This window comes from Amblyomma mixtum, chromosome 1 (genome assembly GCF_055824585.1).
Source record: "Amblyomma mixtum isolate Tamu chromosome 1, ASM5582458v1, whole genome shotgun sequence".
Taxonomy (NCBI): Eukaryota; Metazoa; Arthropoda; class Arachnida; order Ixodida; family Ixodidae; genus Amblyomma; species Amblyomma mixtum.
The window spans coordinates 147,389,933-147,411,749 of record NC_143012.1 but is presented as its reverse complement, the minus strand read 5'-3'; the positions used below and the strand labels follow the sequence as shown (position 1 = coordinate 147,411,749).

General features: G+C 47.7%; 1 protein-coding gene, 1 long non-coding RNA gene and 1 pseudogene across 5 annotated transcripts in view; 1 reads left to right on the top strand and 2 right to left on the bottom strand.

Annotated features, from left to right (window-relative positions):
• Positions 1 to 7,302, bottom strand: part of smo (smoothened, frizzled class receptor) — a 71,898-nt gene extending 64,596 nt beyond the window's left edge. For 2 of the 3 annotated variants that reach the window (XM_089557855.1, XM_089557859.1), the window contains exon 1: positions 6,188 to 7,302. In XM_089557855.1, coding sequence (XP_089413981.1) covers positions 6,188 to 6,643 — 456 coding nt within the window. In that variant the 5' untranslated portion in view covers positions 6,644 to 7,302. The remainder of the gene's footprint in view (positions 1 to 6,187) is intronic. The other variant, XM_089557863.1, reaches the window with a different exon arrangement.
• Positions 7,303 to 8,020: 718 nt separating this feature from the next.
• The window catches only part of LOC149367889 (uncharacterized), a 196,201-nt gene continuing 182,404 nt past the window's right edge, over positions 8,021 to 21,817 (top strand). For both annotated transcript variants that reach the window (XR_016285197.1, XR_016285198.1), the window contains exons 1-2: positions 8,021 to 8,225; positions 13,938 to 14,047. This is a non-coding gene — a long non-coding RNA (uncharacterized LOC149367889). The remainder of the gene's footprint in view (positions 8,226 to 13,937; positions 14,048 to 21,817) is intronic.
• On the bottom strand, positions 19,911 to 21,140 carry LOC149367907 (uncharacterized; annotated as a pseudogene).

Sequence of the window (21,817 nt, the reverse complement as noted above, 5' to 3'; positions counted from 1 at the left end):
TTTTTCCTGACGTAGGATTCTGAACATATTGTTTTTGCTTTTTTGTTTCAAAGTGAGACGGGTTTTGCAGTGTAATGTTCGGATTTGTGGACACTGAGTGCTGCTGGACTACTCCCAGGGATTAAAGGATTAAATGACTGAATAAGAGGGAAAGAGCCTGGCATTGCTTAGTGTGGATTGTGTCGTGCTTGCTGACTGACCGGTTGGGTTTTCGGCGTAGTTCTAACGCTAGCAGGGAACCGCTCATTTTGAAGTCACGTTGCAGTGCCCTTTGTGAACCTGAACGTGCGAAGGAAGACTTCGAGGTGCGCTGGGCTCAAGAAGCAACGAGAGATGACCGACTCCAGTTAAAAGCAGCCTCGAGCGACATCCCTCCAGACAGCGGATGCAGTCCCCTGTCCATCGGGATCTCCTTCTCCCGGCGGGGCAGTCTGTTACGTTTCGCCTTCGTCGCGAGGGGAAAATCGGCGCGGTTGCAGCGGAATGCCGATGAGTCACGAAAGGCATGCGGGGTCAACGCCTGAATTAGCCACGGAAGCGGCGTCAGTCATCCACCCCGCATTTGGCCAGCCAGCTCTGCAGTACAGAAAGAAGTTAGCTGCCACGGTTCGCATTACTAGACATTCCAAGGGGCACATCAAGTTGACAGCAGCAGCCGTCTTCCAGGGAGAAGTGGTCATCGACCGTTTCCCCTACCCCGAGCATGTGCGACCACATGAAAGGCGCAGGAATGTTGTTCGAGAGCATTCCAGAATCTGCGCGACGCAGAGTGCATCCTTCTCTCCCAACACGTGACGGGAACGTGTTCCCTATTGAGTGTGTGTGTGTGTGGGTGCCACAGTGAACTTTCAGGACCCTCCTTTCCCGACAAGCCCGCCCCCATCTAGGGAGCCCAGGGACAAGGAAGGATATAAAACTCGGCGCCTTGGACGGCCGAGTAGCTCCTGACCATCTGAGCTCATCGTCATGTAGCTTTGCTCCTTGTTTACGAGACTTTCTGAGAGTTCTCCCAGTTGCTGTTTGTATATATGTAAATTCCCTTGTATAAAGTTCTTCTTCTTGTTTTTCCCTTAAACCTCGTCTCCGACCTTCCTCAACCCCTCTCCGGCACGACCATGCTACCTGATCTTTAATACCGTGTAGCGACAGTGAACGCACATTCACACAAGCTAGTGGAAGCTGTGATGCTTCCATGATCGCATTGCACCGCTGGGTGATTGTAGTCAAGCGATGCTCGTTTAGACGCCTGAACTCGTCCATGAGGCTGCGGTTTGGGTTGCTAGTCAAGCCGTGGCGGAACTTGGCCGTGCTCGTCGGCAAATTTGTTTTTGAGGAAAGGAAATGAATCTGTCTCGCATATCTCGGTGGACACCTGAACCTCACCGGAAGAAGGGAGGGACATGAGAGTGAACGAAGACACCGTATTCAGTACACACGGCTTTGAAAATGGTTTTTTGAGGAAAGGAAATGAATCTGTCCCGCATATCTCGGTGGACACCTGAACCTCACCGGAAGAAGGGAGGGACATGAGAGTGAACGAAGACACCGTATTCAGTACACGCGCCTTTGAAAATGATTTTTTGAGGAAAGGAAATGTATCTGTCTCTCATATCTCAGTGTACACCTAAACCTCGCCGTAACGGGAAGGGAGGAAGATGGGAGTGAACGAAGACACCGTAGTCACTAGACGCGCCTTTGTTCATTCCAAATCATCGAGCTGGCATGGCGAAGTGGTAGCGTGCTCGTCTCGCACTCCGGAGAGCGGGGTTCGATTCTCAAGCTCGGAAAATTTCCTACTCTGTTTTATTTGTTTATCTGGTCTGACTAGAAAGGCTAATTGGTTAAGTAAGTCCCACTAACTTGGAGCATCACTATACGATCCCTTTAATTGGTTGCATGGTTAGCAGCCAAAGTGCAATTGGCCCCCTTTGAAATTCGCGCACTGTGACGTCACGACCGTTTCGACCAACTGAAAAGCGTGACATTTTCTGTCGACAACTTCTGCTTACAACGATGAGGCATTAAAGGCTTCCGCCTTAAAACTGACACAGCTGTGCCCTAAGTCTGTCACTTAATTCCACACAAGTACTAACTAGGTGTAAGTATGATTATGCAAACTGAAAGCAGGTTGAAGCTCTATGAAGTTTGCTAATGGCCACGGACAACATAAAGGAGGTTTTTCCCCTTGCTCTCATAATCGCAGACCTCATCACTGCTGCTCCGTTTCACTAGGCATGAAGTAGCAAAGATGCGAGCTGAAGAACTGAACCTGTAAATAGTGTGAGCGTGGACACACCACGAGAAAGACGACACACCCACAGGTGCTAACTGACAAATGGCTGTATTAGTGGAAAGTCACACATCACATAGGCCGAAGTGTTGCGTGATAAAAATGGCAAAGGCAAACAACAACAGTTGATGCCAAGACAGCAGACCACATGCGCAGGCAAGCAGGGGTATAGCACGCTAAATAAAATTTTCTTTAGTTTTTCATTCTAAAAGTCAATCTTAGCCGCAAACAGAGATAAAAACTGGCTGCTAAAGCACTCACTGCCAAACTTCTTTATGTGGTAGGATTCTAGACTAATCTGCGCTGTCTTGTCTATACCCTTACTAAGAATCTTAGTCCCTCTGAATTAGGCCACATATCCTTTGCATTTGCATGTGCACGCTTATCTAGGTTTTATATTTTTTGACTGTGCTCTCCTAAATGGTCATTGACACAACGCCTAGTCTTGCCGATGTAGAATTTTCCACATGACATGAGAACAGAATGCACCACTTCAGTAGAATGCTTGAGAAACGGCATCTCATGATTTTGCTGGCATCCACATGCTTTGGTATTCCAAATACGTGGACATAACTTTCCCAGCGTAATGGGAACCAAAAAAAAACAACAGGCACACTGTTGAATGGTATGGCAAAACAGCGCAGACGGACGGGACGGAAGAAGACGAGACAGACACATGCGCTGAACATACAACAGATGAGCGGAGGCAATTATTGCCTCCGCTCATCTGTTGTATGTTCAGCGCATGTGTCTGTCTCGTCTTCTTCCGTACCTGCCTCCGCTCATCTGTTGTATGTTCAGCGCATGTGTCTGTCTCGTCTTCTTCCGTACCTGCCTCCGCTCATCTGTTGTATGTTCAGCGCATGTGTCTGTCTCGTCTTCTTCCGTACCTGCCTCCGCTCATCTGTTGTATGTTCAGCGCATGTGTCTGTCTCGTCTTCTTCCGTACCTGCCTCCGCTCATCTGTTGTATGTTCAGCGCATGTGTCTGTCTCGTTTTCTTCCGTACCTGCCTCCGCTCATCTGTTGTATGTTCAGCGCATGTGTCTGTCTCGTCTTCTTCCGTACCTGCCTCCGCTCATCTGTTGTATGTTCAGCGCATGTGTCTGTCTCGTTTTCTTCCGTACCTGCCTCCGCTCATCTGTTGTATGTTCAGCGCATGTGTCTGTCTCGTTTTCTTCCGTACCTGCCTCCGCTCATCTGTTGTATGTTCAGCGCATGTGTCTGTCTCGTCTTCTTCCGTACCTGCCTCCGCTCATCTCTTGTATGTTCAGCGCATGTGTCTGTCTCGCCTTCTTCCATACCTGCCTCCGCTCATCTGTTGTATGTTCAGCGCATGTGTCTGTCTCGCCTTCTTCCGTCCCGTCCGTCAGCGCTGTTTTGCCTACCATTCAACATGAACCAACCAGCCCGACTCAGCCCTCTCCTTGAAGGCACACTGTGCCTGCTTGCCACTTCTTTGAGCTTGTGCGAGACTTTGTGGATGTAAAGGAATGAAAGCAGCAGTGCTTTCAAGCTAGGAGCAGATACTGTACGAGTATGTTGTGGCGCTGACAGGATCCCTGAAAGGTTGAACTGAAACGGCAAAGCCACCGCTAAAGGTGAGCTCTCTGCTTGATATGTCAGCTACTCAGGTCGATTCTTGCTTGAGAAGCCATGTCTGGTGTGCATCATAGCCTTGGTGCCAATGAGATGCCAAATATGTTACAGTGGTGGATGACGTAATCCAAAATCTCACTCAAATCAATCACTCAAAGTCAATGTTTATGAATCGAATAACAAACCTTAGCCACAGTCACCATCATCAGCCCGGCTATGCCCATTTCAGGACAAAGGACTCTCTCATATCTCTCCAATTAACCCTGTCCATTTCTTCTAGAGTTTGACTAGGATGTCATTAACCCGCGTTTGTTCCCTGACATACTCTGCTCTCTTCCTACCTCTTAAAGGTGTAGTGAAGAGGAATCTGAACTCGTCTTTCTGCCGCGGGAACTCAATCTACACGTTCCGAGCATTCTTAGAAACTTCGATTCATTGCCCTGTGTGGCCGATTTCCCTAATTAAATTGAATTAACGTCTGGCTCCTGCGTTTTTTTAACTCTCTCTGTACGGTGGGCGGAGTTGACCAATGCGTGGAGTGCCTTTCACCCAGTCCCGTGGCGGCTTGCCGCTCTGCCATCGGCGGAGTAATACGTAGTAGTCCGTAGAAGCAAACAGTCCGCACGTATTTTCATTTCTGCGGGCTTATTTTGCGGCTATATTATCTGCGAATGAAACTATTTATTCACGAAAACCTAAAAAACAAAATAAAGCGAAAGCAAAGCCTCCACGGAGCTGGCTGCAAGGCACTCCACGCGTTGGTCGACTCCGCCCACCGTACGGGGAGAATTAAAAAAATAAAGGCGGGAGGCAGACGCTAATCTGATTTAATCAGGGAAATCAGCCACACAGGGCAATAAGTCGAAGTTTCTAAGAATGCTCGGAACGTGTAGATCGAGTTCCCACGGCAAAAAGACGAGTTCAGATTCCTCCTCACTGCACCTTTAACGTTACACCTATTGTTTTCCTTTTCACAGCTCACTGTGAAGGTGAAATGTTAATCTTAGCCTCCACATTACTGCCCTTAAGGTGAGTACCGGAAAGATACAGCTGTTGTATACCTTTCTTTTAAGCGATATTGGTAAACAGCCATTCATGATCTGAAGGACGTGCCAAATGCACCCCACCCCATCTTACTCTTCTAGTTATTTCATTCTCATGATACAGATCTGCGGTCGCTATCTGCACTATTCCCTCACTACTTCCAGCACCTTGCTACCAGTTAAAAACTGCTGTTCCCTACTGAGACTGTTAAACATTACTTCGTTTTCCTGCATGTTAATTTTTAGACCCACCATTCTGCTCTGCCCGTCTAAATCATATATGACAGAATGTATGATATGTTTTTATTGGTATGCACTGACATTTGCTATGGGGCTAATTGGCTCATGATTAGAGACTGATTACTTCATAGTGCAACCCAGAAAAAATACAGGAAGACTGGAGAAACGTTCTCCCTGTCTACCTTTTTGTGTTATGTGTCATGCTATGAAGTAATCGGCCTTTTTTTTTTTTCATCCAGATGCCTAGAGTATGAAATCTGAGACCGTGCAATATAATTTTTTCTTATCATTCCTTTCTTTTCCCTCCTACCACTGATGGTAGCAACCTGTGAAATAACAAGTGACGGCTAAATAAGCAATTTTATTTGCTCGCTCCAGCATCAAAGACGTGGTTAACCAAATAGATCGAAGGAAAAGAGTAAACCTCCAACAGAACCATCACAAAATACAGTCCCTGCTCTCGTGAAGTAGAGTCCAGCATGCAACATCTGAATGGTAAAAAAGTGCAACCTTTCTTGACATGATGTCAGAAACCCCAGCAAATACTAACAAACTAACCTGAAAAAAGAAAGCCTTTGTGCCTGAATAACAGGGCCTTTCATGATGGACACCAGAAAAACCCATGAAATTTAATCGACGAAGTTCTGATGAAACTGATTCGCGGAAGCACAGTGACGTTTGGAAACTCACCGAGTGAGAAAGGTCCTTGTAACAGCCAACAGTATAGCCTAGATTTCCACCCTGCTTCAGTAGCACTGTGATGCAACTGGGAAAGCTTTCTGGAAGGGTACAAAATTAATCTGCCCTCTTCACATGAGTGGGTACTTGGATGTATTGATGCATATAGAATGGGGCATGAAAAAGGGCCCGTAGTAAGAAAAATGTTGTTGCTGTATACTGGAGTGCTGTGTGTGTACAGTACCTCGTTTTCTTCCCGCGACAAGGTTTACATGCAATGCGGCTGGTTTATCATTTCATTCATTCGGTCAATGTGAGCGCCGCTCGGCACTCATTACCTGTATTTCGAACTGCGACGACGAGTCGTTGGCCAGCTCGACGGTGGTGTGGCTGTAGGGCAGCGGCACGCCGAAACAGGTGGCGTTGACAAGCGGTTCGCACTTGGCCGGCCGGACGCACTTCTCCGGGATGGGCCACGTGTGGTCCAGCGGCGTGCCATGGTGCCGGCCCACGCCACCCGCCTTGGGGCCGCGACCCCCGCCCCCCTTGTCGGCCACCAACTGCCGAAACTTGTCCCCGCCTGGAGTCAGCTCGTGGCTCAGCGGGCCCTGGGTGCTGGAGTTAGCCGCGCTGGGAACCGCTTCTGCTGCCACGATGTTGCCGTGCCTCCTTGTGCGCGCACCGCTCGAAATGGCCGCACTGTTTAAGGGCAGCTCGCCGCCGACAATGTGCGGCACAGTCAGCGTGAACACGAGGAAGATGCCGAGACGCGCCAGCGGCTCAATGAACTGCATTTCCGAGCACGCTCGGCGCCCTACGGCCCCGAAAAAAGCGTGCGGGCAAGCTCAGACCAACTTTTGATGGGCGGTCAAGAAACGTGACGGAGCTGTCACGGGCAGGTATGAGGACAGCACGCGGAAACGTCGCGGATCGCGGGCCTGCGCGTTGTCCGCTCGCTGTTAGCAGTCACCGTGACACACCCCATTTCTTCAACTGTTGGACTGCTCACGATAAAAGTACCAAACAAGCACTGCGCCGAAGCGCAGCGGACAGAAGTGACAAGTATCAGAGAGTCAATGATCTTCGCCGCAGAACGCAATCGGCATGACCTGTTAAACGCAAAACGTGGCCACAGCAGAATAATACGCTTCGCTCTCCGTGTAATTCACTCACAGCGAAAAACATCTTCAGACTGCCTTCCTCCGATGTAGCAAAGCAAAGCACACGAAATGCGGCCAAGTCCGTGCACAGCTGTGTCGATACGAACGCGCGCGCGGTACACTTCAGGATCGACCGAACACGCGCAGCTCTCTTGAGGTTTCAACTGATCCAACACATAAATGACGAGCAGCATGGACACACACACTCTGCGCCGACCTCGCGAGTGACAACAAACAGACCACCAACGTCGTTTGAAACTCGCGTCCCATTCGCTTCTGCGCCACGGCTGCTTGCGATTTCCTGCCCAAACTTATTCGCAAGCTGTTTACGGAGCACTCCTGTCCGCTTTCGAGGAAAGTTTCTCTGTCAAATGTTTTCTTATTAATTTATTTCTAAACTACAAACCATTTCTGTATGAACTCATACGTTTATTTTCTTGACTGGAAACATCATAGGTCGTATAAGGCATGAATGAGGAATATTTTTGTTGGATTTTAAAGGGAAACTTGGCCGTTCTTTCACAACACTGACAGAACCACTTGCCCCGAATCTGCACTTGTTACGACGATTCTGCTGCGATGCTTGCAACACTCGAGCGCACCCAGAACCGACGGGGAGGGTCTTCAACCATAGAGGAAAGAAAAAAGGCAAACTCTTCAACCCTTCAGAGACTTAAAACATGACAAAAAGACAACATTTGTTGGTTGCTGTTGGTAAGGTTTAGAAAAGACTTAAGCAAGATTAAAAAAAAATAGAAATGGTTCATTTGTTCTGTCACTTTTGATGCTTTCGATCACTTACGATGGCTTTTGCTGCCTAGCATATTTATGCAGCTAATTGTAGTTGGAGTTTTTATTTTCTCTCCTTTTCTGTGCTCCTGTAAGGTTCTTCACCGGTCTTGATTTGCCGTTACTCCTTTAAGTTTTTACCAAAAATGAGAACCGAAACTGACCAACAATGCTACCGTCGTGTAGCGGCAAGGCGCCGAAACACCCACAAAAACATCCGGTGCCATAGCTGGAAATGCCGACCGACAGCTATCAGCATTTGCACGTGGTCTTTCAAAGTAATGCAAGCACTCGCAACTTTTTCTTGCCATCCCTTCGAACTGCGCTTCTCGTCAGGAAAAACTAAAAGTCCCTCAGGAAAAATGAATTCCGAAGTGTGCGACGGCAGTGCGGCGGGATCGTTGGCCAGAGGACACCATCGGTCAAGGTAGCTATATTGCTTTTAAATCTTCGCGACCGTGTTTTGGAGAATGCTGTCAAGGCCGAGTCACACTGCGGAAATAGTCGGCCAACCCTTGGCGATCCAGGATTGTCAATGAATTAAACACCGGCTACTCGCATCTGCTCTCTGTGCCCTGTGTCCACTTCTAGGCATTTCGTATTTTGCGCTGCTCTTCCACAATGCATTACCAACCCGGCAGATCAGTACAAATCAGGCCACAATCTCGGCAGATTCATAAAGTTTTTCACACTGTCAGAGTACTAAAAAAATTATAATTATACGCATCTTTCTTGCAATGAAATGGGAACCAAGTAAAGTTATTCTGATTTCTATCTCAAAGAAAAAAATGCAGCACTGCTTTCTTGTCATCTCAAGTTCCAAAAAAGCAGGACAGGTAACTCGCGCTCACCTGTGAAATACGGTCCAACTAGCGATCTCTTGAGACAAAAGATTCCTTCAGATCACGCCGTTGATATTTTGTTAGATCCCATAGAAAGTGCCTCTCTTCAATCATCGCGATCAGGTCACATTCCTGGCGGCACGAGTACGACGGGGCGGCATGTTCACGCGAGCAACTTGCACACTCGTCTGCCGACTCCTGCACGGGTGTTTCTCGCGCACAACCCTGTCAAGAAACTGCTGCAGCTCGCGGCCGAGGCAGTCCCTGGCACAAGGCATTCCTTTTTGGCTCCCCACAGAGCCGCGTTCGTCAGAAGTGTACGCTTGCCCCGCCGCGGTGGCTCAGCGGTTACGGCGCTCGGCTGCTGACCCGAAAGACGTGGGTTCGATCCCGGCCGCGGCGGCTGAATTTCGATGAAGGCGAAATTCTAGAGGCCCGTGTGCTGTGCGATGTCAGTGCACGTTAAAGAACCCCAGGTGGTCGAAATTTCCGGAGCCCTTCACTACGGCGTCTCTCATAGCCTCAGTCGCTTTGGGACGTTAAACCCCAGTAAACCAAACCAGAAGTGTACGCTTGCTCACAAGAATGCTACGGGGATCGTAGAGAACGTGGTTCTGCATGGCGGCCTCATCCGCCAGCCGACGGTGGCCACGGCAGCCTTCCCGTCTGTATGCGCCTGCCTGCAAGACGCCGTACCGCGGCAAAAAGCATTGTGATGAAAGGAAATACCCTTTTTTTTGCACTTTGCAATCCCTACAATGAACCCCAAGATGCCCACTTTTCCCATCCTTGGTTGTCTTGCGGCTCATTTGGCACTTTTAGAATATGGTGACTCTATCAGTTAGGGCCCTGCTAATTGATACCGTCACCCTATTCTAAAAGTTTCTATTGTCGGGATTTTGCCGACAATAGGGATTTTGTTTTCTTGTTTGTGGAAGAAGCTGTTCATGATCCGTAAATTATTTCTCTGCGAACTCTACTAATAACTCCCCTCTGCTATTCCTAGATCCCATGCCATAGTCATCTACTGCCCTATCTGCAGCCCTGCTTGTTTCCTACCTTGGTATTGAAGTCACCCATCAATACACTGTAGTGTGTTTTTACTTTGCTCATTGCTGATCCCATGTCGTCATAGAAGCCTTCTACGATCCGGTCATCATAGCTAGATGTTGGTGTGTAGTAGGCCTGTACCACCTTCAGTTTGTACCTCTTATTAAGCCTTATTACAGTGTCAACTATATTCTGGTTGATGAGGAATTTCACACGTAGTTCTCATCTGTCTGCTAATCCACAATAGCATAGTACTTGCCCGCCCTTTAACACTGTATGCGCTTCATCTGGCCTCCTTACCTTGCTAAACCCTATGACAACACATTTAATACCCTCTAATTCCTCTAACAACAGCGTTTAAAGTTGCCAGGTTCAGTTTCCAATGGTGGCCTGTACGGAGCCAGAGATTTTCGGCAGCTGCTGGGCACTGAGGGCTGCGGGTTTATTGGTTTGTTCATAGAGGAGGTCATGGCCAAGAACTACACCAGGGGGTTTGAATCTTTTTTTGGTGAGGGAGTGGGGTCTGGTCACGAAGAGTAGGCCGCACCCCAGGCCTGGTTATACAATTCCATTGACATGTGGAATTTTTTTTTATAAACTCGGTGGAGAGTTGCGTGGCACCGGGATTCGAACCCCGGTCTTCTTGCACGCGAAGCGGTTGCTCTGCCTCTACGCTATCACTGCCAAAACTGTTGGCCCACTAGTTGTCTTTGCTGCCTGTGTGCGCAGGTACCTAGGAAATCGTCGCTGTAATGTTTATTTTGCGGTTGAGTTCCTGAAATGTTGCTAATAAATCACGACAATGGTACGGTGTGTTGATGGGCTGGTGCTCACTTGTCTGCACGTTTCATATTTGCGACAAGGTTGTACACTGTTGTCTTGTGATAACGTGGTAGTTGTATTCATACATAATGCGTGAGTCAAGAAGTGCTTTAACTAAGTGGTGGGGTGCCCTTTTTTCATTTATTTTTTTATTTATTCAGTACTTCCAGCCACCTGTTGGTAGCCAAGGCAGGAGTGGTACTGGGATACAACATTGTACATTGAATGATAAACACACTGCATACCCCACACCCTTGTACCCGACTGAAGATGGATCACTCTGCTAATAAGGTGCAGGAGGGTCTCGCATTAGGACCTTACTTTGCTGACCCATGTTGTGCCCATTCCGTCTTGATCAAGCTATGCCCCTGGAATCCGTTTGGAAGTTTGGCTTTGGATAAGTTGGCCAGACACGGAGAGGTTTATTAGTCTTCAGACAGATGGCCTGTGTGGGCCATTAAGAATCGCAGCGTATTCAGTTTTCTCTGGTGATGCTGACATGCCCGCAGTGCATAAGAAATTGCTGATGGTATCTAGGCCTAGTTGGAGAATATGTTCTTGCTCACCCACTGAACTTGTTGCCCATATGGAGATGTCGTCTGCATACAAGGCATAATGCAATGACAGAATGGCCGCAAGTAATGGCAAAAGTCGTCTGGCCATTACAAGATTGAATAATGGGGTAAAAGAACTGCACCCGTGGTACACCGATATTGTTTGGATGTAGAAGTCCAGTGTGTTTGCCGACTTTATTTGGTATGTCTGGTGGGCCGTGCACTCCAAGAGATCATTGTATGTGGGACGCAGCTGTATGCCTTGTGAACATCTACGGCAATCACAGTTCTCGGTTGCGCTGATGAGTTCGCGTCAAGAACCTGATGCCACAGCTTGAAGAGCATGTCCTGAGGGACCTGGCGGAGGCCTCTTTCGTGAGCAAGAAGGACAGTGTTCTTTTCGAGGAGCCAAACTAGGTGCTTCAGGACCGTCCGTTCCATAATCTTGCAGAGGTTACTGCTCGGAAGATTTCGTAGATTTCCAAGTTCATTGGATGGTTTTCCCGCCTTTGGAATTGGTATAAGCAGCAGTTAATATCAGCTGCTTGGAAATATTCCCGTCGTCCTAATCCCTTTCATGGGGTTGAGAAGTAACTGCATGTAGCCTTCCGGAATGTCGCTGAGTTCTGAGGCAGTAGTCTCGTCTGAATTATTTACGCCAAGGTGGTTTTATTCTAAGTTTCATGATGCTAAACCAACTGGCCCGGCAACATGCCTTACTGAGCTATATGACCGTGGTGAACTGGAGGTGTTTGCCCATGCTAAAGCAGCATGCAGCTTAGACATGTGAAAAGATTAGTCTATGTCCATGTGATTTTGCACAGAGCAAGACAGGATATTTTGTGGCTTGGAGTCAGAAGTGTAGATTGAAGGATGCGGTTGGGGAAGAACACGCTCCCAGCTTGAAGGGCCATCTATTCTTCCACTGTACGTGTACGGAGTGCCGTTGTTTCTGCTGCTGTTCGTCGTCTCTGTTTTCCTTGCTGCACGCGGAACAGCTCGCATATGTGCTGCCCACTTATGTTGCCATTAAAATTGGAGCAGAAGTCTTGCCATTGAGCCGGGGATAATATGTTGCTGTAGTCTTGTGCCTCGGCAGTGATTAGGCTTAGCCGGCTTCTTAGGTGTCGTGTTCTTCCTTTTGTCCTGTACTCACGCAGAGCGTCAAGGCTGTTGCTGCCAAAGATTAGTGAGGTGGAGGTCTGGGGATGGTATGCTTTCTGTAACTTCATACTGCTTTGTCGCGAAACACTTGGCTCAGAGCATGACCTGTACAAGCTGTGCCAAACCCTAGTTCTGGTCTCTATTTGCCATAGAATCTTCAGAGGTCCACTCCAGTTGCTGCCAGAAAACGTCCCAATGGACGACACTGGCCATACGTTCTGACCTCGGCATCTTGTTGTCACGAAGCATAATAAATACAGGCACATGATCACTCCCTACGCGAGAACTTGGGGAGGCTTGTCCACATAAGGTCAGTCGTGGTGCCGCTCTGGAGGGAGTTATGGCTGACAGGGGTAGCTTGGGTGGGGTCGTTGAGGAGACTTAAGTGCACCTCATCCATCTCATGCACGAGGTGGGGTACGTTGAAGTCGCCTCCAATCACAACGACAGCACTGGGGTGTTTTTTTTGAAAATTCGTGACCCAAGACCAATCTACTCTGACGTTGTTGCGGAGCCATGAGCCTCTATTTGCAGCTTAAACATTTTGAGTACTGCGCCGACAATCTCTTGATGTTCTGTGCACCAACGCTCCAGATTTAATTCTACATGTTGGATGTGTTTGGCCACCAGCACCGCTGCGCTGCCTTTATAAGTTACTCCATGCTGAGCTGTGCCAGCTGCTCTTGTCACTGCCCGCTGCCAGTATGGTATGGTTGGCTGTTGATAAATGACATATCCGGGAAGTGTAAGAGTTGGTGTCTTGTAGTAGGAGCACTGTGGGGCCTGTTCCCGCAGGGTATTGGAGCAGGAACTCTGCCTTCTTGCAGGCAAAAGAACAGCAGTTCCACTGAAGGATCCACGTGTCTCCTCGCTGCGGGTAAACCCAATTTCTACCCAAAAATGCCCTCTCTGGAGAACTCGCAAGGGCATAGAGAATTTACGTTTTCCTGAACAAAGCTGGAGACACCACGAGAAAACTAGTGGATATCCTGTGCTTTTTTCAGAGAAGTGTTCATTCAAATGGGCATCTTAAACCTCTTTTAAAGCTTGTTATTCATGACGTGGCTTGATTTGAGGATGTGTTCAATTTGTAACTTTTAGAAACGAGAGGCCAAACCCGGGTACTGACGAGGCATTAGTGCACCCGCTGTGCTTTCAGAACACCATCCTGATCCACCTTTTGAATTATAGCAGTAATTGTTTTAAAAATGATCACAAAATTACTGAGATATTTGAGGGACTATTTGTTGTCTTGTTGACCCTGATAGGACGGGAGAGCTCTACCTTTCTTGACGTTGCAAACAGCTTGTGAGGTGAAGTATAGAGTCGCATGTATGCATGGTATCTAGGTGAGCTTGGGAGAATAAGAATAGGAAGAAGTGGCAGACTGAGAAGAAGATGATACTATGGATAGAATACAGGGGCTTCTACGGCCTATTGAAATACAATGGTAACAGCTTCTGTAGAGTCCCCTGGGAATGCAGCACTTTGCATTTCACATGTGTATCCGCAGACTTTTTGTTCTGGATGCTCTGCAACTTCAGAATAATTTTCTGTATATCTCTGTGCCTGCAAAGTTTCTTTTGACCAAGCATTTAGGGTAGTTGCACTCGATGACATCACTGTAGGGGAAATGAGTGTCCCTATCTGAGGGGAAGATCTTTAAAAAATTATTTGTTTTTCTCACGTTTATGTCTTTCATTGCAGCTTCATGTAGGCCTTGGACAGACTGCACCCAGTGATGAACAAGACTGTTGTTTCAAAGTACAGTCCCGTGGGGAACTGAGGGCGTCACAACTGACCCAAGCAGCAGCAAGGTAAGTAGCATTTTCTTTCATTTCCTCGGTGCAACCTGGATGTTTTTAAACTGCGTCGCCCATTTCTGCATCCTGGCTGGTGGCAGACACATGTGCCCAGACAGGGTGTCTAGAAACCTGGAAAACTCGGAATTATCAGGGAAATTTTGTGTACCTGGAAAACGTGGGGGATTGTAGCGTGCCATCGTGGTCCGGCAGCTGAAGACGACGACTGTCCCAGTCTGCGCGTGCTTGGCAGGCGTACTGGGACAGTCGTCGTCTTCGGCTGCCGGACCACGACGTTGACGTGGTGGAACTACACCGCTATGAGCAGTGTAGTTCCACCACGTCAACGCCAGTATTCCCGTCGTGTCCACGTCCCCTCCGACCTTCAGCGGTGCACTCACGTCTTTGTTCGCCACGCCGCCATACGCCCGCCCTTACGGCCACCATACGATGGTCCGTACCAAGTGCTCCGGCGTGCTCCTAAGCACTTTCTCCTGCTCATCAACGGCCGGCAGGAGACAATCTCAGTTGACCGCCTTAAACCTGCTCATCTTGACACCGACGTCATCGCTAACTGTGCCGCTGCATTCCCTCCCGACCGTGCCAGTCCTCGTCGCGTACGATTTGCGCCAAGCCTATCCGCTTTTCGCCATTCACACCTCGCTCATGGCTTCATCGCTAGAGGGGGGGCCCTGTAGCGTGCCATCGTGGTCCGGCAGCCGAAGACGACGACTGTCCCAGTACGCCTGCCAAGCACGCGCAGACTGGATTTTCATGGCTGCTTAACTGCAAGGCCGGCGCAGCGCTGTTCCATCCCAGCCTGGCTGAGCGCGTCCAGCCGAATATATTTGTGGAGACCTGACGATGACTGGTGCCCACGATTCGTCTCCACAGGATTGTCCGGGATATTGTCAAGAAAGGGGGAAGTCAGGGAAAAGGACAGACTGAAATTAGTAGCACAATGGTCTGCCAGGAATTTTGGAGATACCGTGAGAGAACAGTGTGCTGTCCGTTCACATCGGCGTGGCATCCTTTTGTTGCTGACATGTATAAGGTGTGGCATCCTGTTTGTTTTAGCTGTATTTTTCTTGTTTTCTGCGAAGTGAGCAATGTATACTGTCACGGAACCAAGGATCGAGTCACCGTCCACAAGCAGCATTTCCAGAAGCAGCTCTCGGGGCGCGTGGCGTGAGCCAACCTTCGCCTCCTTGTCTTCTTATGCTACCTGGGGCCACCTGATGGCAATATATAGAGCCCTTCATTTTTTGGGTTTTGCCTGGTTGGTGTACCCCTAACACATTTTTTTAATGTCGGGTTAAACCTTATTTCTCCCTGAAAATGCCCGCTCTAGAGAATAGAGAATGTACAACACAGCTTAAGACACCGCACAAAAACTAGTGGATATCCCATGCTTGTTTCAAAGGAGTATTCATTCAGCTTGTGATCTCAAAGCTCTTTTAATGCTTGTTCATGACTTGGCTTAATTTGAGGAAATGTTCGAAAAGTAACTTTTAGAAGTGTGAGGCCAAAACACAGGTACTCACCAGGTGTTTATTCTGCATCATATAACAAGCGCTGTTCAACCTAATGGCATTCTGCTCCAGGACTCTTGCCTGTTAAGAATAGCCTCTGCGATGTTTAAGGGGCGATGCGGGTCTTGAAATCGCGAAAAATGGTCAAAAATGGCAATTTTCAAAAATTGCGGAAGTCCCAACTATGTCCCTACAAAATATTATAGCTCAATTCCTACTCGAAGCATTAAAAAAAACTACAATTTAGAAACGTCAGTGAGCCGAAACTGAACGGCAAGGGCGAAAGTTTGCCCCATTTGCCCCAGCAGCTCCGCACGACGCAAACCGATCGGTGCCAGCTTGATCTTGTTTGAAAGCTGGTTTTCCGCCCTCCATTCTGGATCCTCTCAAAACGCTGTAGGTCCTCACACGGCGGAGCTGTCGGCGTCTATTCTCAAGGGGGAAATCGCCACGAGACAGCTGCTGATTGGGTAAAGCGCGTGCTTCTCCGAGGCATAGCCCTCTGAACGGCTGTGACGCATGGCTTGCCTCCTGCGGACACGTTGTTGACTCCGCGTTGTCTGCTTTCACACGCACATGGCATTTTTCGTGCTTCTCTTTGTTTCCTATTATTTCTCGTTCTGCCTTTTTCCTCATTGTTCTTGTAAATATCATTTTGACTATTGAATCACGTCTTTTAACCTGACTCACTTCTTTTAACCTCAAATTTCTTGCTTTTTCGTGTATCTGCCTGCCCAGTGTCTTTGTTCCGCGCTTCTCGATGTCACGAGACACGCTTGAAAGCAAGCACGCGAAGAGCAGTCAGCAAAAATAGACGCGCATGGAATAAGAAGAGCGCCACATCGTCGAGAACTACAGCTTCAGTGTTGCCACAAGCTGGTATGCTGTCGGTGGTGCTTCTGGACTGACCTTGTCGACAATAGCTGCGCCGGTGGACGCGGCTGGACCGTGCCGATCGGTGTCAACTTCTCTGCAGTGCCAGTGGACGCGCCTGGACTAAGCCGGTCAAAAATGTCAACTTTTGATACGCAGCAAGTCGTTTCGAGTTCCATGTCGTTGGAAGCGGCCGGGCCAGCTAACCTAAGCCTAACGACGACTTCGGCCATAGCGTCCTATATTTTTTCATGCCCGCCCACTGAGGGGAGGAACAAAGCAACGTTAATGGAACTAAATTCAGTTGCCAAACTCTCCGCCTTCTCCATGCGGATGGAGCTGCCCGCAAATTTTAGCGCGAGGGGGCATTGCCGTCGAAACAAGCTCCCGCTGGCCGCCGCTGAAATACTAGCAGACGCCGCAAGCCCGGCCGCCCAGCGTCGTAGCATGCAGCCTTCGGGAATGTTGAGTAACTGGCATCCCAAATATCGCACTTACCGATGTTTATCATAAAGACACCAGTCGGTTCTGAACCCTGTGCAGCGAGTATGCCACGAATCTTTGCTGCAGCAACTCGAGTGATACAGATCATTGCTGCCTAGCCAATGCCACCGTTGGCTGAAATTGATTTTTGAAAGGAATGTGGTTATAAGAGTTTCTTCACGAAAGTAGCATATTAGACATCTACTTTAAAGGTGGAGATCAGATCATCGCAAGGCTCATCGTAAGTTCACTTATCAGCTTACGTAAACGCGAATGTCTGGCAGGCATTGGTGTAGTGTGTTTTAAGCATAAATTAGCAATAGCTTCAGAGCGCGAAGTCCTGCATTTATGGTACTCGAAAGCAGACCGCAAGTACCTACGATTTCTGTGGTGCAGTTTTCTGAAATAAGCGAATTTTTCCTACAGCATTCACTTCAGGAAGGAATCCGCGCGCCACTTACAACCCGAGCTGCGAACGCAGTGAATTTCCTCGGGTTCCTGAGTCGTCAATTTCTCTTTCCCTGCAACAGCGAGGATGCCTGACGCCAACTCCAGACAAAAAATTTCAGTATCTTGAGTTTACTGCTCTCCGTGTGTCGTTCCTAGAGTGCGCTACCGTTCCAAGAAGTATTTTGCAATTCTTCACGCAGTGCGCTACAGCTAGACACGAATGCAGAGATACTTGTACATTTTATTCACAACACATTTTGCGCTTTTTTCCACGTGCACACTACATTACAGCCGGCGAGGCTTTTTTCTTGCATTCTTCACCTGCTGACTGACATTGCGCCTCTCTGCCAGGAATCTTGAACAAAAATGCATCTGCATTACCAAGTAAAACTTCATTACCAGCACTGTGAAATTGTCACAGTGTAGGCTACAACCCACTCATTCTAGCTTCCTGCTCGAAAGAAGATCCACAATCAACCAGAACAGATTTCCCAAAACTTTTCCTGTCTTAGTTTCTTGCTCGATCACTAACTCGATGCCAGTCAGAAGTTCAGTAAGGGGGTGTGAAGGGTGCTTTAGTGCTCGAGGAACATATGAGCCCTTTTCAGTCAGAAGAGGTGCTGCAGGTACATTCTCCACATCTGTCATGGTTTCTTTGCAATCTGTGCACTTGGAAAATTTGTCAGCCTTCTTTGCAACATAGCCAGCAAGATAATATATGACCGTAAATTTAGTGGAAGGGCGGCTGTAGCCATGATCGCGGGGATTTTCAGATGGTTCTACGAGGGTTACTGCCTTAAGCAAGCCGTGAAGTTGTTGATTTCTTGTTTGCTTGTCAATTAAAGCTGACTTCTTCTGGCTCGTCAGTGTCTCTTCGAGTCCAGTCAGCACGGGATCGGCCACACCTGTGCAGTTGTTGCCCCTCACAGCCATCTTCAGTGGTGCATGCAAGATTAGGAAATGGAATATCTGGGTGAAGTTCATGATTGTTGGATAGTTTTCGTTGCCACCAAATGTTCGGACTATCCCAAGGAAGCGCTGAAACAGAAGAAAAAGAGCTTATCTTATGTTGAAAATAATTAATCCTAACTGCTATTTCATTGTTGTGTGCACTTGGTTTATACGCAGCTTAAAGCAACATACATATGCAAAACAATAGAGAAAAAATATGTACACCTCCAGTGAATCCTGGTTCAACTTCACTGTAAGCACATATGGTACCCCTTGAGTGTGAAGAAGCTCGATGATATCAAGAGCGGAAAGCAGAGTGACAGGCAGCGACTCAGCTGTCATTTGAGAAGCGAACATCCGAGTGCCGCTATGCTTGCACGTCTTCTCTGAGGCATTCAGCAGCTGAAGAAATTCCTTGATCACCTGCAGTATGGAATGGCTACATGTAATGGTTCTTGCTAACATATGTGTACACACACACACATATATCTATATATATATATATGATGAAAGACATTTCTCATCAGTGCATTAATATTTTCATATGTAAAAGAAGCTTAGTTCGGGAACTGACATGGTCCCAAGTGATGAGGCATTTTGTAGGCTATTAAAAAGTTGTGGTGTGATGAAATTTCTTACTTGAATCTTTGGAGAGTTCTTTCTCGAATCTTTGGCGAGTTCTTTCAAATCCTTTCAGCAGGAGTCCTTGCATTGAAATGCATCATACAAATTATTGAGGAGCAATATAAAGTTCTTTGTGCTGTGGGTATCCTCAAACCCGGCAGTCTTTTGTTCTCTGTACAAGTTGAGGCCAACTGCTACACTTCTGCTGAGAAGCTGGAATAAAAGGCAAGCAACAAAAGGGTTTACACGTATAGGGATATGTCATTGCTTGCACGCACAAAATGAAGAAACAGAATCAATGTTGCAATCAAAGCATTGCACAAACGTACAAAATTTCGGTAGCTAGTTGTGGGCAAAATTCAAGTCAGTACAAAAAGAAAGACTGACATTTACTTGTGCTGCCAGTCTCACATTCATTTTCTGTAGGTTACTTGGATTGACATGGGAGGCTGTCAGCTTTGGCACAACCTTGAGCTGGTTGTTTTCCTCTGCCTTGTGTAGCTGCTTGTAATCATTGAAGTTAACTTTGTGCGTACCAGCCTAAACAGGACAAAAGAAATCACACGTCAAGATGAATTGCGGTTGCAACATGTACTGATTTGTGTCGGCAAATCATACAGCATAAAGCAAGCACCAGTGATTAGAAAAAACAGTATTTACCATGCCATACGTGTGGGTTAGCAGATGGTTACGAATGCACTTGATTATGTGAGGCACATCACACAAAAAATGCTGGGAATTGTCCTTGCTCTAGAGGTGGATGTGGGATCTTGGTTTTGGCCTTGTCCACCTTACCGACAGATGATGCGACGACGCTGCTTGCGTGCATGCTCATGGAGACACGTTTGGCGTTCGTATTTGACATGGAACTATAAAATACGATCGCACGTTGAATTGATGTTTGTACACAATGTGCATTGCAAGCCAGCCCTTTACCAAAAAGTGCCCAACTGTGAGATCATAGCTCACAGTTTGAGGGTCTTTCGTGACAGCGGTTTTATTTCAAACACTTTAGCCGTGTCGTGTTTGTCTGTCGCCTTCATTGCAAAATTTGTGAATATTGGGCGAAAAAATTTTGTCACCAACAGTTGCAGCAGGTTCTCTTGGTGTCCTGGCGTCGAAGCACATCAAGGTTTTGAGCTCGCGGAGTATTGCAGCGGCATTATTCACAGCCTCCTTCAATTCAAAGGGTGATTCATGTGCCTTCTTGCCAGAAGAACGCGGATAAATTTCTTTAATGCGTAGAGAACAGCTAAAAGTTGTCCATATGGGTAGATGAGTCCACCGCGGTCTCTGTGCTTTATCAGCGAGTCCGAGGGCGCCGAAGCGTTTGGCTTTGTTAACAGGCTGATGCACTCCTCACAGTCTATCTTTTCTTGTACAGCTCTTGCTAAGTAGCCGCCGACCACAGCCAATGTTGCGACATCTGGAGTAGGAAGCAGAGTCTGTCCTCACTTGAGTCGCTCTGTGAGCTCTCTACATGCATCTGCAGGGAATTCCTCTCTGGTTTTTTTTCCTTGCGTTTTTCTGTTGCGGCAGTGTTGACAAGCAATCTCTGTCTTCTGCTGCCATTACGTTGCTCGTACTTGACGCCGACGCAATGCCAGTTTTCAGTCTTCTCAGTATCTGAGAGAACAGCTCGGGCATCCGTTTGATCATTTGAGCCTGCTGACTTCCTCAGCCAGCCAAAAAACGACTTGGTCAGACGACATTTTCCTTGTTAAAACAAAGTAAACACATCGCTTCAAGAAGATATCGAATGCTCTCAACATTTGCACTAGTTGTCATCACCAGGCCTTTGTAAGTCTCCTTGGTTAAGAAGTTCTTTGCTAGGCACTATCTTTTGAGATCGGCCAGGTAGTCGAGAAAGCTTGTTTCAAGCCACATTAGCCCTTCATCGCTTGTAGATTCGAACTGCTTGTAGTTGGCATTGTTCTGGTGTATGTGCCGGGTACAACTGCTTACGTCCACGAGCACGACCCAGTGGTGCACGGTGTCCATGAATTCAACCGTCGGTCCGACACCCGCGAAACTTGCATCGCATATGTGGCCCGCTTGCTCTTGCAGGAGCTTCAGTGCAGTTGTCACAGCAGGAGACAAAACTTGAATTGCTCTTTTCACGTTCATTTTTTCAATATTTGTGGGGAACACGTGTTTTCTTACTAGAAATCGAACTGGCTTTACAAGGCTGCTTTGCTGCATTTTGTAGAGGCTCTTTAAGTGGCTCGCCCTTATTTCGCCGCCTTTTCCAATGTCACGCGACAAAAACTGCGATCGCACGTTTTTGACCAAGTGGCACTGATCGAACGCTAAGAAAAGCTTTCGATTCAGTGTTCCTGGGTGCTTATTGCAATGAGTGAGGCTTCTGTTGCATAGAAGTTGGAACGCTAAGACATTTATTTTGTGGTTGTCGGTGACAATGCGTGCGACGAAAAATCCTATGTCTTCAACTTCCTTCAGGACGTGTCGCATGAGCGTGTGGAGCTCGCGGCCAGTGCAATTTCTCGTGAAAAAGTAAGCCACGGGTATTTTGAACGAAACTGAAAGGCCTTTGAGGACGAAGCACAAAAGTGAGTTTGCTAGCACAGGCTCATTTGTTGTTTCCTTAGGAAAGTTCCCATCATAGTCTACTTCGCTGATGAAGGCGTCCCTTTGTTTATGGTAAAGTAGCCTCTGTTTCACGCACTTTTCGTCTACAGTTAACGAGCACACTCTGGCTTGCGATGAGAGATCGGAAGCAAGCTCAGTTGACAGCCTTTGCTTCACGAGTTCCGTCACGCCGACTTCTCCATGTGATGAGCCCATAAAACACTGCAGAGTGCTTCAACTGGGCAGCTGGAGAAAACCTGTAGTCCTTATAGCTTGTATGCGC